General features: G+C 35.2%; 2 protein-coding genes across 2 annotated transcripts; one reads left to right on the top strand and one right to left on the bottom strand.

Annotated features, from left to right (window-relative positions):
• Positions 1-331: 331 nt before the first annotated feature.
• On the bottom strand, positions 332-12299 carry FZL (FZO-like protein). Its single transcript, XM_007050563.3, has 11 exons — positions 11643-12299; positions 10848-11401; positions 10665-10733; positions 4742-4939; positions 3795-3926; positions 3167-3253; positions 2611-3051; positions 2332-2499; positions 1952-2182; positions 1250-1365; positions 332-976 (listed from the first exon to the last, which is right to left on the bottom strand). Exons 1-11 carry the CDS (start codon positions 12142-12144, stop codon positions 694-696), a joined length of 2781 nt encoding a protein of 926 aa, XP_007050625.3. The 5' UTR covers positions 12145-12299; the 3' UTR covers positions 332-693.
• An 823-nt stretch (positions 12300-13122) lies between these two features.
• LOC18613361 (uncharacterized) lies at positions 13123-15685 on the top strand. The gene is made up of 5 exons (XM_007050562.3): positions 13123-13284; positions 13936-14355; positions 14468-14551; positions 14698-14769; positions 15293-15685. Exons 1-5 carry the CDS (start codon positions 13237-13239, stop codon positions 15476-15478), a joined length of 810 nt encoding a protein of 269 aa, XP_007050624.3. The 5' UTR covers positions 13123-13236; the 3' UTR covers positions 15479-15685.
• Positions 15686-16378: the final 693 nt, after the last annotated feature.

Below are 16378 nucleotides of genomic sequence, written 5' to 3'. Positions count from 1 at the left end.
TTACCATGATTTTCTATAAAGGGCTGACAACAAACTTTGTGGACGGTGTGTAGATATCATTGTTGACCAATTAATCTCGAATCTCAACTAGCACTCACTAAATATAATAATACAATACTAATCCTAGTAATAACTTAATATATTATTTATCTAAATCATGATTTATACTTTTGCTCTTGTAATAATTAGTATTTCTCTAAAAGAAACCTTTTAGCTTTTCTAACGTGCGATTACTGGTTCAGATTCAAACAATGGATGTCAAAAAATTTTAATGTTAGCCGACAAAGTTAGAGGAACGACTTTCGCAGGAAAAAACACAGAAAAATAAAAATAGACAAAAGGAATAATCTTTCATCAAATTCTAATTCAAAGCTTATACACAATTAACTGGAAGATGCATTGTTCTTTACTTAAAACCTCTCATCCAATATAAAACGTAAAAGCAGCATAAGATGCTTGCTTGCACTGCTTACATCTGCAGCTGCATACAATTCCTAAAGTATTCCGTTACAACATTCAATAACACCTGCTGACCAGCTTGAAGATGCTGGAAAATTTATCTGCCATTGCTTATTTTTATTAGTACGTGATGATATTGTACACCCGACCCCACGAACTCGGGATAGAGACGTTATTACGCAGGGACAACAACGTTCCCTCCACTACCAAAGCGGAATGCTCATTAAACTGGTGTCATGATACATGAAGATTTTGTATTTCCACTTGTAGCGTTTGAAGTGTTTCCCTCACGTTTGATAGTTCATCTTTTATCTCTAGAAGTTTGTCCAGTCTCTCTTCTGCTGCATCTCGATAAGGCTCCCCAATTATTCTTACAAACTTTCCCAAATTCTCAGTAGTTTCTAGGAGATCCTTCTGCATTGCATCTTCAAGCTCCCGTGCCAATACATTTGCTGTCTTTTTCACCTTTTCTATCATTTCTTGTCTCCGCGCTGGAAAATTTGAAATGGCTATAAACCTATCACAAGAGTATTTACTCAATTATTGATTCAAAACACGAAATATATTCAGAATAATTAATGTCAAAAGAATGTAAAATCCAATACCATACAAAATGAAGTCCGGCCGTCACTTAGGAAAGGATTAATGCAAAGAATGACCAATAGTTTTTATACAATAGAGACCTTATGTCACAGATTACTCATTATTGAGGAAAACTTAGGCATGCAGCTTGAAGAAAACAAAAAAATCATGAAGAACAAAGAAAACACAAATTCAAAAAGATACATACCCTCCAGCAGAACAGAGGCCTAGAGCAAGAAGATCTTCTAAAGTGGTAGGTAATATAGATGTTAGAAGTGAAGCAGACAAACCAGCTGCTCCAAGTCCACCAAAAGTCCCCAAGAACTGAGGTTGAAGTAAAAACATTTCAATTCAGGTGAATTCAATCATATTCAAATTAACATTGAAAAATAAAATTATACAAATATAACAACAATAAAAGAGCAAATTCAAAAGAGTTCCAAAGAAACAACTGTCAACGTAATCTTTCTGACCACCCAAACATTACATAAATATACTAGTTCATTTATTATCATAAAATGAAAAAACAAACTTCTGCAAATAAAACAGGGCCCCTTGGGAGCCCAAACAAAAACAATAGGCCACCTGGGGTTTTTCTAGGGACAGTAAATAATCATTCTTTATAGAAGTTGCTTCAAACTTTTTTGTTTCCTAGGCATCCAACATAGAAAGATAATGACACACCGACAATGGTGACTATCAACAATAACCAAGCAAAAGGTAGAATGAGGAGAGATACAGTTTCAGCTTATGACATGCATGCATGCCACCCTTCCAATATTATTATGGTTCCAGCTTTTCTTTCAAATGCCTAACATTTAGACATCAGAGAGACTACTGCCCTGTTATCGTATCTTACTTTATTAGTTTGGGCAAGTTTTAATTTTATTGTGAGGAATTCTTAACTCACCACTTCACGAACTTCTTGCTCAAATAGTTTGGAAGCAGCATTGGCACTGAAGTTCTCAATCACTCTCAAGCTGAGTTGATCCAACTTTCTCAGCAGTTCATAGGTCTCCAGATGATGCTGTTTGTCTGAATAGGCAAGGGATGGCCATCTTTTCTCAAAAGATTCCTTATACAGCCTTCCTTCACGAGCATTATTCGATTGTAACCATGTCAGATATTCTCCAAGCAAGTTCTGTTATACAATTACATACAATAAATTCATAAGCAATCAACTTGTATATGCAGCTATATAAAGATGCGCCCCAATTAACTTGACACCATAAATAGACATATACTTTCCACACAACCTAGATCATGAAGAGGTCTGAGCCATTAACTCACTTGTGCATCAGCAAGTGCAGGACCAAGTATATCATTTTGAACCCTTGAAGTGGCAGGCAGTGTGGCAGACGAACCCCCCTTGAGTACATAAGCGGCAACAAGATCAAGATTTGATAACTGTAGTGTAGATTCTATGAGCTCCAGAACACGTGATTTTGTAGTATCAATCTGCAAAACCATGCACAAGAATACACCATATAAATATAGACAACACCATGTAAAAAACAAAGTCACCTACTTGCCTCCAACTCAAAGAGTTTAGTATTTCTAAAATTATACCATTGACAAAGTTCGTCTTCTCCAAGAGATGCTCTCATTTTCCATCTTTATCACATACTCTTTCACACTATCAAGAATTTCATTTGCAGATGTCAAGTCCTGCTCAGCAGACTGGCATTCTTTTCTATTAAGAGTTTCACAAGCAGAAAGTACTCGCTCCGCAATTGCAATTGGTGTTCCAAGTTTGAGCTTCATTCTCTCCATTCCTTTACTAGTTGATCCATCTAGAAAACTATACAAGAAGTTTTCAAGCTTGTAAAAGCTACTGGTTCTCCAATTTGAATCAGAGACTGATAGTTCTCTGTATTCTTTTCCAACACCAGAAGATGCTGAGAGCTTTTCTTCAAGAACAGATCGTGCAGCCACTGGATATAATGTTACATCTCCTGTGTTTAGCAACTTTTGCGTATTCTCTTTGATGAATGATATTGCCTCCTCTAGCTGCAGTGAACAAAGAAAATAGTAAACACTCAGAAATTGTCTTAGTAGGACAACTTAAATGAAGCAACTGACTTAATAGTAGCATCAATAATCAGTGCGAGGTGAAAAATTAAACCTCTTGAACATTCTGATAAAGATCAGCTTTGTTCAACACAAACACAACTTTCTTCTTCCACTGCTGAGTATAACGAAGAAAAGCAACCTGAAAAAAACAGCACGTGCTAAAGGCATTCAGTTCACTTCAGATCAACTTACAAAATCTTCAATTGAACTATTTCAGTTGGCAAAATCCATGTTTAAACTTTTCTGAAATTCAAAAGGGTAAAGTGACAAAAAAAAAAGGATTGATGTTCGTGAAGCCAAATGAAAAGCATCTATCACGCTGCAACATTTCCAAAAGCAACCTTAGTAATTCATAGGATATTCTTTGATATATTGACTAGCTTTATGCGTTCACTTAATGAGCCTTTGGATTCATTACATAATAATATCAAGGAAAAAGAGAGTTAAAAGTGTCAAAGAAAATTCCCCTAGAGGTCATAAGAAAATACTCTTGATAGAACTCCAAAATGATTGAAGACCTTTTTGCATGGCAATGGTCATATCATGGTAGAACTTTTCCAGTTCCATATAGTGTTAAGTACTGAGTTCCTAGACAACAAGCAGCAGTGACTACAAAAGTTTTAATTTATTGTCTCACACAACTAATGAGAACAAAAAGAAGCATGCAAAACTAACCATACCTCACTCTCAGTTAATGGGCGATCAGCTGAAATAACGAAAAAGAGCAAATCTGCACGAGGGACAAATTCCTCTGTCAGGCGTTGTTGCCTTTGAAGAATCACATTTGTCCCTGGCGTGTCAACAATATTCATCTGTTTTCAAGAGGAACTATTAAAAATTAGTTTTATGACATAAACAGTTCTATTTCCAGGAAAGCAAATACAATGAGGAAAACAGGCAGCAGAAGATAATCTGCTATCTACATGGTGTTTACTTTCACTAAACTTCTCTATTCATCAATCTTGCCTTTTTCTCATTGTTCATGTGATATGCTCAACCTATATGATTCTCAGCACACATCTCCAATTTTCATTTATAATATAGATTGAAAGTTCACTTATAAGTAACTATCATTATGAACTACTGTGCTTGATTTTTTTTAATAAGTAAAACTGTGAGTGATCATTTTCCCATGTAATAAACACATATAGCATCTTCAAAAAGTTTTATTCACAATTAAAATTGCATGTCACATTCAAGAATCATGCACAATCCATCAAAGCAGATTCTGGACCTTTTTTTTTTAAAACCAAAGGCAAATTGGCATGAATGAGATCAGCAAGTTCAATAAAAATAAGCTAGGTGGATGTATATGGTGATTATATAAGCTTTCAACAAGATTAACCATTATAACATATAGAGAAGAGTAAGTTTATTTCAGCAACAACTTAATATGAAGAACACATACACATGAAAGGATCAAAATTTTGAAGTATCAACTAACAACTACCTGCATGAAATTTATGCTTCTAAACTAACAAATATTTCGGACACTTGTATGCAAATGCATGCACAAATACAAGAAGTATTGTTAATAGGTACAGAGAAAACAACCACTGACATAACCAGAAGGGATCTCTGAACTTAAATTCAGGAGTAGAAATTAGGAAAAACCAAAAGGACTCACATCCTTGAGAATTGGAGCAGGAAGGTAACATATTAATTGACCATCTGGGTGCCTTTCACAACGCTGTAGGTCCTTGCCATCCAACTCAGAGTAGCACAAGAAAGTGATTTCATTAGTTGTAGGAACAACCCCCTCTTTGAGGTATCTTTCCCCAAGAAGAGCATTAATGACAGTGGATTTACCAGAATTGAACTCACCCTGAGAATCCAAATGACATAAGAAAATAATTCATTACAAAGCCGAAACCTTTAACATGATCAAGCAACAGTCTATGGCATGAATAAAAGAACAATTTACAATGTTTAGTTTCCTCACTGCAGAACAAAAAGATATTATTGATTTAATATAAGGTCAATATCTTTAGAATGGAAATACTATTGCAAATTTTCAGATAATGATTAGGGAACATTCATACAAAACAGGAAAAAAAATCAAATCTATACATGTTAAAATTAAAAGTTTAATTAAGTCCAAGTTTTGATTTGACAAACTAAAGTGATCAAAATTGTTTTCAGATTTTCAAACAAGCCCAAACAGTCTTTAAAATAGTAAATTAAAAAGAGCTAAGCACCCTAAATTGAAAACAAGCAAAAAGGCTCTTTAATCTTGAAAAATGTCACTAATCTATCAATAGATAAGTCCATCTATCGATTAATGAAGAACATCTATCGATAGTTGAATGGTTTGGCACTTGGACCACATAAACTGTGAACATCTATCGATAGATAGCCATACGGAAGTAAAATTCAAAAGGATTCTAACTTCAATCTATTGATAGATACACGCATCTATCGATAGATACACACCCGAAAGTTTTGAAAAGGACCCTGGCTTGCATCTATTGATAGATTTTTTGCGTCGATCGATAGATAGCCACCTCAGGATTTCAAAAATAAGTTCTGAAGTGAATCTATCGATAGATGAGATCGAAGTTGAATGATATTGAAGGCAATCTATCAGTAGATGATGAGAGTTGGAGTCTGGAATAGCGTGCTAAACGGTTATTTTCCCGTTTAATACACTCCTAACTACCTCTAAAGCTTTAGCAACTATAAAATCAAGCTCCCACAACATTTATGAAGGTTGGAAGATCTAAAAACACAACTCCAAGAAAAGATTTCACTTTCAAATCATTAAACACTTGTTGTACTCAATCTGACTCTAAGCCTTTTAGAGGCATTTCAGCTAAAATCTTATCTTCATATTTCTTAACTTGAGTGGTTATATCTAAACCAATTGAAAAGGTAGAATGGTTGTGCTTTAACCAAAACAAAAAGGCATTGTAAGGTTGTACTTAATTCACAAAAGGCATTATTGTAAACTTTATTTTAATAGTGGATTTTAAATTCCTTAGTGAATCTAAGGAAGAGGACGTAGGCAAGGAGGTCGAACCTCTGTAAAATTTGTGTGTTGATTTTCATCTTCCTTCCACTTGCTTATGAAGAAGCACCACAAAAAGAAGAAAAAAAAATTGAACAAATTGGTGAGTAAAGTGAGCCTAGCTATCCAATGGTAAGAAAAAAAGTTGATAAAAGCATAATTACTGGTGATCCAAATCAAGAAATAAGAACTAGAGCCAAGGTTCAAAATGTTTGTAAGTATGTTGCCTTTATTTGACAAATTGAACCTAAGAACACTGATGAAGCCTTAGATGATGACTATTGGATACTAGTTATGCAAGAAGAATTAAATCAATTTGAAAGGTGTCAAGTGTGGGAATTAGTTCTTAGGCAAAATGATTATCTAATAGTAGGAACCAAATAGGTCTTTAGAAACAAAATGGATGAAAATGGACAAATTAGAAACAAAGCTAGGTTAGTTGCAAAAGGATATAGTCAAGAGGGAAAAATAGATTATGATGAGACTTATGCCCCAATAGCTAGATTAGAAACCATTAGAAAGCTTTTAACCTTTGCATGTTATATGAACTTCAAGTTATATCAAAAGGATGTTAAGAGTGCTTTCCTTAATGGACTTATAAATGAAGAAGTGTATGTTGAACAACCACTTAGATTTGAAAACCCTTCTTTTCCAAATCATGTATTTAAATTAAGAAAAGCTTTGTATGGTTTAAAACAAGCTCCTAGAGCTTGGTATGAAACTTTATCACAATTCTAAATCAAAAATAATTTTAATAGAGAGAAAGTTGATAAAACTCTTTTCATCAAAAGCAAAGGGAAAGACATGTTAATTGTGCAAGTTTATGTTGATATTACTTTTGGTGCTACTAATGAAATTCTTTGTCAAGAGTTTGCTAAGACTATACAAGTTGAATTTGATATGAGCATGATGGGCGTGCAAGATTACTTTCTTGGATTGCAAATCCAACAAAAGAATGATGGAACATTCATAAGTCAAGCCTAGTATACAAACGACATGCTCAAGAAATTTGATACAAAAAACACAAGTACATATCACACACCAACGAGCACTTCAACATTGCTTGACAAGAATGAGAAAGGTACACCCTTTGCCAAAAGCTCTATCGGTCTATGATTGGTTCTTTGCTCTATCTCACTACTAGTAGATCGGACATAAGTTTTAGCGTAAGTTTATGTGCTAGATGTCAAGCATCTCCCAAAAAGTCTCACTTAAAGTGTTGTTAAAAGAATTTTTAGGTAATGAAAAGACACAGCTAGTTTAGGAATTTGGTATCCAAAGAGTTCCACTTTCGATTTCCACTCATATTTGGATGCTAATTTTGGTGGGTGTCAAATAGATAGGAAGAGTGCATCCGGTACATGCCAATTTTTAGGTAGTATGCTAATCTCTTGGTCCTCAGAGAAACAAAATAGTGTAACTTAATCTACTATCGAAGCTGAGCACGTGACTGCCAAGAGTTGTTTTGCTCAAGTGCTATGGATGAAACAACAATTAGAGGATTATGAACTAAGTATGAAAAGAATTCCAATTAAATGTGATAACACTATTACCATAAATCTCACAAAAAACCGCATCTATCACTCAAGAACTAAACACATAGAAATAAGGCATCACTTCATTAGAGACCGTGTTCGGAAAGAAGACATTATTCTTGAGTATGTTAGTACCAAGGAACAAGTAGCTAATATCTTTACCAAGCCTATTGATAGATAACCATTTTGCAATATACGAAGTGAATTAGGCATCATGAACGCACCTTAGTTGAATTAGACAATGAAAAATGGATGTTCTTGATGAATCTTGAGGTGAAACATTTAAACCAATATACTTGTCTATTTATAAATTTCTTGACTTTGTGATGATGAAGATGAACTTCTTGCCTCATGTTTGATTTTTATTATGAGATGTATGTTCTCACATTCCACTCAACCATGCATACACATACACAACCATCCAACTCTAGCAGCATTTCACTAAAATGTTGAAGAAATCATTTTCTTTGAAAACTCCAACTCTTTGATCCTACAAATGTCACTTGCATTGGTCCAAACTACAATTTGTTATGTTTTTCTTCAAATTTTTTAACTAATTTTTGATCAAATATTCAATTTTGGACCTTTTTATACGTTTTTTAAAACAAAAACTCTAATTTTTTAAGGCCCCAGATGAACATTTATCGATAGATTGTCAATATCTATCAATAGATCGCTTAACAAGACCAATATATACTCTCTTGTGCCCAATCAATCGATAGATCAATCATGTCTATCGATAGATGCAACAAAAAAAAATTCTTGGTGTTAAACACCATGTATCGATAGATGAAAGCAACTATCGATAGGTGAAGTCCCGTGGTCTTTTTAAGATTGTTTCACCACATCTATCGATAGATTGCATTATTTATCGATAGATGAGGACCCGAACTAACATGAAACGATTCTCGAAAAATCTATCTATAGATGCGATTCTTTAAACATTTCTAATATTTCAATTCTTTTCAAAATTGCGACCTTACCCTCCCTCTCCCTCCCATAGTGTCTCAACTCACTATCTGTTTTCGCCCCCTTTTTCTTTCAATCCAAGCATTTGCTCCATCTTTTTCAGCTCAACATACAACCAATTTCCTCAAATCCAGTCAAAACTCCTACCAACATCTCCGTTCACCATCCCCAAACCCTCAATTCTCTCTCTCCTTGTTTATTCGACCTTTCATCATAATTTGTAGCAAAGCCCTCTGATTTCTTCTCTCTACTCTTAACCCTTACCCTCTCTATCAAATCTTTAGTCCAAATTCCATCTTCTTTTTCAAATTACATCATGAGCCCGAGGCCCAAATGAACCAAGGTCACCGCTTGTCGGGTGTTCGGTGACCTTATTGAAGCCAAGTCCTCCTCCACCCCAGACGAGAGCTCTTTGCTTCGAAACTTCACCCATTTGTCGCATGCTTAAAAATTTAGCGACAACTTCGCCAAACAGAAGGTAATGCCCAGGTCTGTTATTGATTTTGATTACCTAGCATTAATTAATTTTCCATATCTTAGCAATCTCGAATATCAAGGCTAGACTCATTACTTGAAATTAAATCGAAAATATTATGAAAACTTGGTCAGGGTTTTTACTTCAACGCCACTCAAAAATTTCCTGATTCAAAGTCTAATGAATTAATCTCCCATGACAACAAGTTTGTCACTCACGTCATGGGCAAACGTATACTTGTCACTTGTGCTCCCATTGATATGATCCTTCGCACTCAATCCCGCCAAGATGATCTCCGGTACATTTTTTATGATGGCAACCTTCGAGAGGTCTTTATCTATCCGCCCCCAAATGACAAAGGCAGTTCCAACTGCACTCAACTGTGCTTTTACGATCGTGTACTCCACTTGATCATCAACCCAACCATTGATGACAAAGTGCATTTATTGCTCATTTTCTTATTCACTAAACATTGTACCTAATCTGACTCTTAGCCTTTTAGAGGCATTTCAACTAAAATCTTATCTTCCTGTTTCTTACCTTAAGTGATTATATCTTAACCAATTGAAAAGGTAGAGTGGTTGTACTTTAACCAAAACAAAAAGGCATTGCAAGGTTGTGCTTAATCCACAAAAGGTATTATTGTAAACTTTATTTTAATAGTTGATTTTAAATTCTTTAGTGAATCTAAAGGAGAGGATGTAGGCAAAGAGACCAATCCTCTATAAAATTTGTGTATTGATTTTCATCTTCCTTCCACTTGCTTATTATCATTTGTGCTTTTCAAATTCTCCAACTTTACAAGAAACCATCCATCTTGTTCATGTCCTGAATTGGAAACTTCCTTTTTAAAGAACTTCACTTTCTCAAAATTGAAAAAAGATTTTCAAAATTACAAATCTAATCTAATTCGGCCCCTCTTGGATTCAATCACATTGAGCTATTTGCAGTAACAATACACAAATACTCAACAATGACATGACAAGAAACAAGTAATCGAATAACATGAAGAAAAACTAATAATAGATCCTAACTTTGAAGAGGATTGACTACAGACATTCTGTCAATTAAGATAGAAAAGTAGCATCATTGTTTTATCACTAAAACAGCAAAAAGGATAAAACTATATGAGAATTAAACTCAACTACTCAACACAAACGGGGTAAGATTAAAAAAAAACACACAATAATGAACCATTGGATAGCAAGGCTGATGTGATGGCCTTCAAAACAAGAGCCATGAGAATAACGGAAAGGATAAACATAGTACAGTTGATTCTAGTGTCTTGTGAGGTTTTATTGAATCTAAATCCCTATGAGATATGAAACCATTTCCTGAAGCCATTGTGATAAGTATATGCAGCAGCATATCAACCAACACAGAAGCCATAAACTTAAGCATTCCTTAATTTAACATTTCCTTAAATCAAATGTAAATAGAAGATAAACAGTCATCGTATTGGTATATGTTTTCAAATAAAGAGTAGGCATTCTTTTGAAATTTAGAGCTAATACCAATGCATATCCCTGCAACCAGAATTTGTTGAAGTTCAGCACACAATTACCACTATAGCCAGTAGAAATGGCTCATCAATTTGAGCGACAGCATCAATAAGAAGTGAAATCTCCTCCATCTGTCATTAAAAATCCACAGAGATTCAACCAAAAAAGTAAACAACAAAAGAATTGATAAATCTCATAACCATATGGAAATAACTTCAACTACCAAAGCTTAATTAAAAGATCACCAGGGGAGCAGCTCTCTGGAAGACACTTATCGCTCCATTTAATACTGATGTTTCCTTCTCAATAAGCTGTTTTTCTCTATCCTCCACTTTAATAAAGCCAGCCACACCCATTTTCTGGCGAGTAACAAGATCGATATCTGCCATATTTAGGTCATCCAGGCTGTCATCCTGAGGCTTATTATTCGTTGCAGATACAACATTAAACAACTGTCTCAGAACATCATCAGTAAACAACCTCAAATCTTCCAATGACACAACTAAACCACTAGCACCTGATTTGAGAATCTCTGCTGCCTCAGTATGCGATTTAGCCTTTCCTTGTGAATTGTTATTTACAATAAAAATTGGTATCTTCACATTCTCAAAAACAGACTTCACCACTATATCAACATGTTCTTCTTCACCCAGATCATATATAAGAAAATCAGCACCTTCAGAACTTGAAGCATTTAAGGCAGCATTTGCAGTTTGCACAGTCCTAGCCACTAAAGGGAGAAAGACTGATTCTGATTTTGAATCCATCATTGTGTTTCTTGCAACAATGGCAGGAAGGCCTGTAAAAGAAGGATTTCCAGTAAACAATTACAACAATGTTGGATATGGATATCAATGCATTGACTTTAGCAGCTTTAAATATCGGGTCAATTTCATCTTGAAAACAGTTTTACTCTATATTCTGATCAGATTTTTTTCAAAAAAAAAATCAAACTTCGATTATCCTTCTCCATTCTTACTTAAAGAAAATGACCTTTGAATGAGCAAAGTTTAGAAGGAAAAAAAAAATGCAACAGTAACCTTGATCAGAGAGGACCACGCCACTAGCACGGACAGCGGCAGCAATATCAACGCGCTCCGTGATCAAAAAATAAGCGCGATCTTTAACGACCGCCTTTAACGAACGGGCAGCTTCATAAACCCTGCCGCCGCTTCCTTCGCCACCATTGAGCACTACAAGACCAACCCATTTGGAGACGGCCTTGTCAATGAAATCGAGCGCATTGCCATCTGCCAATACCTCCTCGGGGTCCAATTGGAGAACGACATTAGGGACCTTGATCTCGGGACGCTTGTAGCCGCCGGGGAATAGAGTTCTGGGAGGCTGCTGGTTTTGAGGGTCTTGGGGACTGAGTTGTTGGGAAGTTGAGTAAAAAGGGTTGTTGGAAAGGGATGATTTAGTTGGAAGAAGAAAGCGACGGTGAGGGGATCTGGCGAAGCGAGGGAAATGGGGAGGGGAAGGGGTGAAGAGGAAAAAAGGGGCGGAGGTAGAGGCAGGGGAGTGGAGGGAGAGAGGGGTCATGGAAAATTGGAAATAGGAATTTTGAGGGATTCTTGTTAGTGCGTAGTATTTGGATATGGGTTATGGGGGGAAAGGAAAAGATGGGAAGAGAAGGAAAAGGAGATAGAGTGGAGTCGCTGATTGTTAAGAGATGTGGTATGTTATCTTCTTATCCTTAGGGCGGAGAAGGAAAGGAGTGATGAGTGATACCGATGAACCCCACTTCGGATTTTCACGAATCCACCAAAGTTATTACATATGGACCCGCTCCCTCCCTTCCTCCCTTCCTTGGTGTCATTCTAACCACTTCTTCCTTCCTATATCCAGTGACTTTTCCTTATTCCAACGTAGCCAAACTTTTCATTTTTATTTTTATTGTAAAACCAAGGCTAAATTACAAAAACAAAAACAATTACCTACTTTCTCAAATTTCTCTTATAAGCTTATATATATATATATATATTAATTTTCTCTTTATTTTTTACTATATTTAATTGAACTTTTAAAATATTATTTTTATTTAATTAAACTCTTATTTTGTATGAAATTTTTTAAAATCTGTTATTTCTATGACATGTGATTGTTATATTTGTCAAATAACGTCTTCATGGCAAAACATGAAAATGTATGCTTAATTGCTTCTTTCACAACATGCCACGTTGCCTTAATGGCATATCTTATTAGCAGCAATAGATACATCATAATCAACTACTTTCCACTATCGAGCAAATTAAGTAAAATTCGTCATGAGTTTACTTAAATTATTTGAATTTACTTATAAATAATAATTTTTTATTTTATATATCATTTTTAACAAACTATTTATTACTATAATACTTTCTAAAATTCAATAATTAGTTTCAACTTGATTTTTTCCTTTCTTTGGTGTATGAGCTGGTCGTTTTTGAAAAAACTAAAATAACTATTATCGAGGTTTTCCGCTGTTAAATAAATTTCCAAACAAAAATACCCTCAATTTTGTATAAAATTACTATCTTTTTTACATAATAAAACATATCCCTAACATGTAAAACCCTCTTTATTTTCATCTTCCTCATTCTCTCTCTAAACCTTTTCAGTCATTTGTAGCTTCAAGTCAGAGTCAGAGAGAAAATGGGTAGGAGGCCACTTGCTCAAAAGCTTCAAAGAAAGGCTACCACGGTAAAAGCAAACTCACTTTTACTTTTTTTTATTTTTTTTAAACGGCATAATATTTTGTTAACAAAGTTATTTCTTTTTTCTTTTCTTGGTTTCATTTTGTGGGTGTTTTCTCGATTGTTGTTTTAAATGTTCTTGTGGGTTCGTTTGTATTTGGTGTGAGTAGTTTTTAGTACAAGATATAAAAGAAGAGAGACTGTCTACGGTTATGGGTGATTTTGATGATAAATGATTGCGCGAGTAACAGAAGGTGCCTTGTCATTTAATTATTTTTTCACCATGACAATGACTCTTGAGATTGTAGGGCCTTTTCTGCTCTAAGCTCCGACTTGTAATCTTTATGGGCTCTATCTGTCTAAAAAATCCTATGTACCCTTGGACTCTTGGGTTTTGTCAACAGAGTAACATCATAGGTTCAGTTGCGTGTTGATCCGAGAAAAGTGGTTTTGCATGTAGATTTGTGTTCATTTGTGCATACAAGTTCTCCTTGTATCTGAATCCTTGTTGGTATTCGTATTTTCTATTCCTGTGCTTTACTTGCTACTATGTTCTCCATTAGCAAGGAAATTCAGAATTTGGAGAAGAAATTCTTTTCCCGTGAAATGGATCAGAGGACTCTTTTCTCATTTTTATTGTATCATTACAAAATTCTAGTCTAAGCCTGACATTGCGGACCCTTCTGGGGGAGTGGAAAAGCAACCTGAAAGCTCCAATCCTTCATTAGAGAAAGAATTGCAATTCGAGAAAACGAATCCTCAATTGGAGACGATAGAACCACAGACAAAATCTGCTGATTTATCTTCAGTAACAAAGGCAAAGAAACACATTGCTGGTACTAAGCTTAGGAGATCTGGACGTCTTTATAGTGCAGGTACTCCTCAAGACAAGGATATTGATCGTGTAATTGAAGAGATGACTCTGACTGAAAGTGAGAAGGATGAGGAGCCATTGAATTTTGAGGAGGGGAAACTACCAGAGCCAACCTTGACAAATAAGAGCTTGGAAGAAAAAGTTGACTATCTTTTACAACAATTTGAAGAACAACAAAAGACCATAGAAGAATTAAAATTGAGGGTATTCAGTCTTTCTTTTGCCTAAATGTAAACGGTTTATTGCTGATCATAATATGTTTCTAGAGGCAAAAACCTGTGAATTTTAATAAAATGTTTTATTGACATTGAAACAGGTTACAATAGATTCTTCCCCAACTGGAAGCCCTAGGGCAGCAGATACCAGATACAGAAACTTGTATTTTGGTTCCCAAAAGAAGGTGACTTGTTGACTGCTATATTAGCTTTTCTTTTGAAGGTTTAAGTTATATGCTTTTTCCCCCTAACTGGAGATTGAAGTCTTGCTACTTTTTTTTTTTTTTTTGAGGTTTAAGTTATGAAGTGCTTTTATCCTGCCTAAATGCAGATTGAAGCCCTGACAGATGAAAATCGCCAGCTTTCTCTCAAGTTGGAGCATGCTCTTGGCAAGCTTGAAGCAGTATGTCTCTACAACACTATCTTAGCTCAAATAGGCAGCCATAGAGCTCTGTTACCATCACGAGAAAAGAATGATCTCTTTATATACAGTTCATACATAAATATTTGTTAGATTCTTTTATAGTCTATTGTACTAGAGTGGTGCTGACTGTAAGCTTTGCAAGTAGATATCTACAGCATAGAGGCATCACTTTGATCCCTTGTGGTAACAATGAAGCAAGAGGCAGGATACACACTTTGTTTTGCCAAATCAAAGTGTCTTTCTTTGTCATGTGTAATTATTTGTAGCCTTTAACAGCTGAGTCATAAAATTTGACCCTTTTATGTATAAGGAGCAATATTATAGCTTAAATGAATTATTTCACTTTTGATGTATTAGTTGCAATCACATGTTCAGTTCCTATGTTGCTTTCTAGGCATATTTAAACCTTGTTGGGGTTTGATATTTCTGGAAATTATTCTTAAAAATAAAAAATATGGTGCTTCTACGATGGAAACCAATAACATCTTGTTTTTTCTTGCAGTACGAGAATGGGGCCCATGTATTTTCTGAAGGACTTGATAAGCTGAAGGATATGATCTTGGTCACAAATCTGGCAAAAGCAACTGAAAGAGCAGTGAATTTATCTTCTCAAGCCTTTACTTCAGTGGATGCTGGTGCTGAGGCAAAAACTGGTGCTAAAAGAAAGAGAGTCCTTGCTGGTAAATAAAGAAGCAAAATTGAGCTTATACTTGAGAAACTTAGTTGTTCTGTAAGCATTTTGATTGGTATGGAAGATCTGTACAAGTTTATGATGCTACTCTATCCTAATGCTTTCTTGTTGAACTTGTCTGTATGATGCTACCTTGTCCGCACTTTGACTTGCGTTTAGATAATTGCTAAGTACTCAGAGGACTTGTGTTTTGATGATGCCAAATATTTTGAACTTATAAAGCATATAACAAGTTCGTAGGCTCTATGGTCTTCAATTTCTATCTTGCCAACTAAAATGGAATATAAAATTTGCATCTGAATTGCTTTTACATTTTTACAAGCAAATTAGATTCAATTGTTAGACGTTTGGGGATTTGAACTTATCTTAGAAGAGATATTTCGGAAATGCTGCCGTAGTTCTGTGAAGTTACTTTGATTCAGTTGCAGTGGTGCTAAACGAATTTTAGAAGCTGATGAAAAACAATCTTTTGTTCTCTAATGCTATGGTACCTTTAGGTGACTTTTGTTATTGTTGGGAGAAATGAGCGAAGTGATATTTAATCATCACAACATACTTACTTTCCAAAAGACCATCCTCTTTCAAAGTATCGTGAAGATACCATTCGATCTCGGTCATCCTTTATCTTCACAGATGTTGGTGTCAGTAGATCCCGTTTAGAGTTGTTTATCTTCACAGTGCTCATTAAGGAGTACCGATCTCGGTGGTTTTTGGGAACACCAGAACTGGTGCTTCTTGAGAAATCGGACCGGATCTGAGTCAGATCTGATCACAGGTGGTCGAGGTAAGAAACATCGTCGATCAGTCTAAAAAAAAGTAGAAATAAGAAAAGGATATTTTAGACATTTCAATTTAAATATTAAAACCGTTTAATTGTTAAGGACGAAGAGTTTATTT

This window comes from Theobroma cacao, chromosome 1 (genome assembly GCF_053813885.1).
Source record: "Theobroma cacao isolate CCN51 chromosome 1, ASM5381388v1, whole genome shotgun sequence".
NCBI classification, from domain to species: Eukaryota; Viridiplantae; Streptophyta; class Magnoliopsida; order Malvales; family Malvaceae; genus Theobroma; species Theobroma cacao.
Note: the sequence above shows the minus strand (reverse complement) of the source record. Positions and strands in the feature narration are given on the sequence as shown.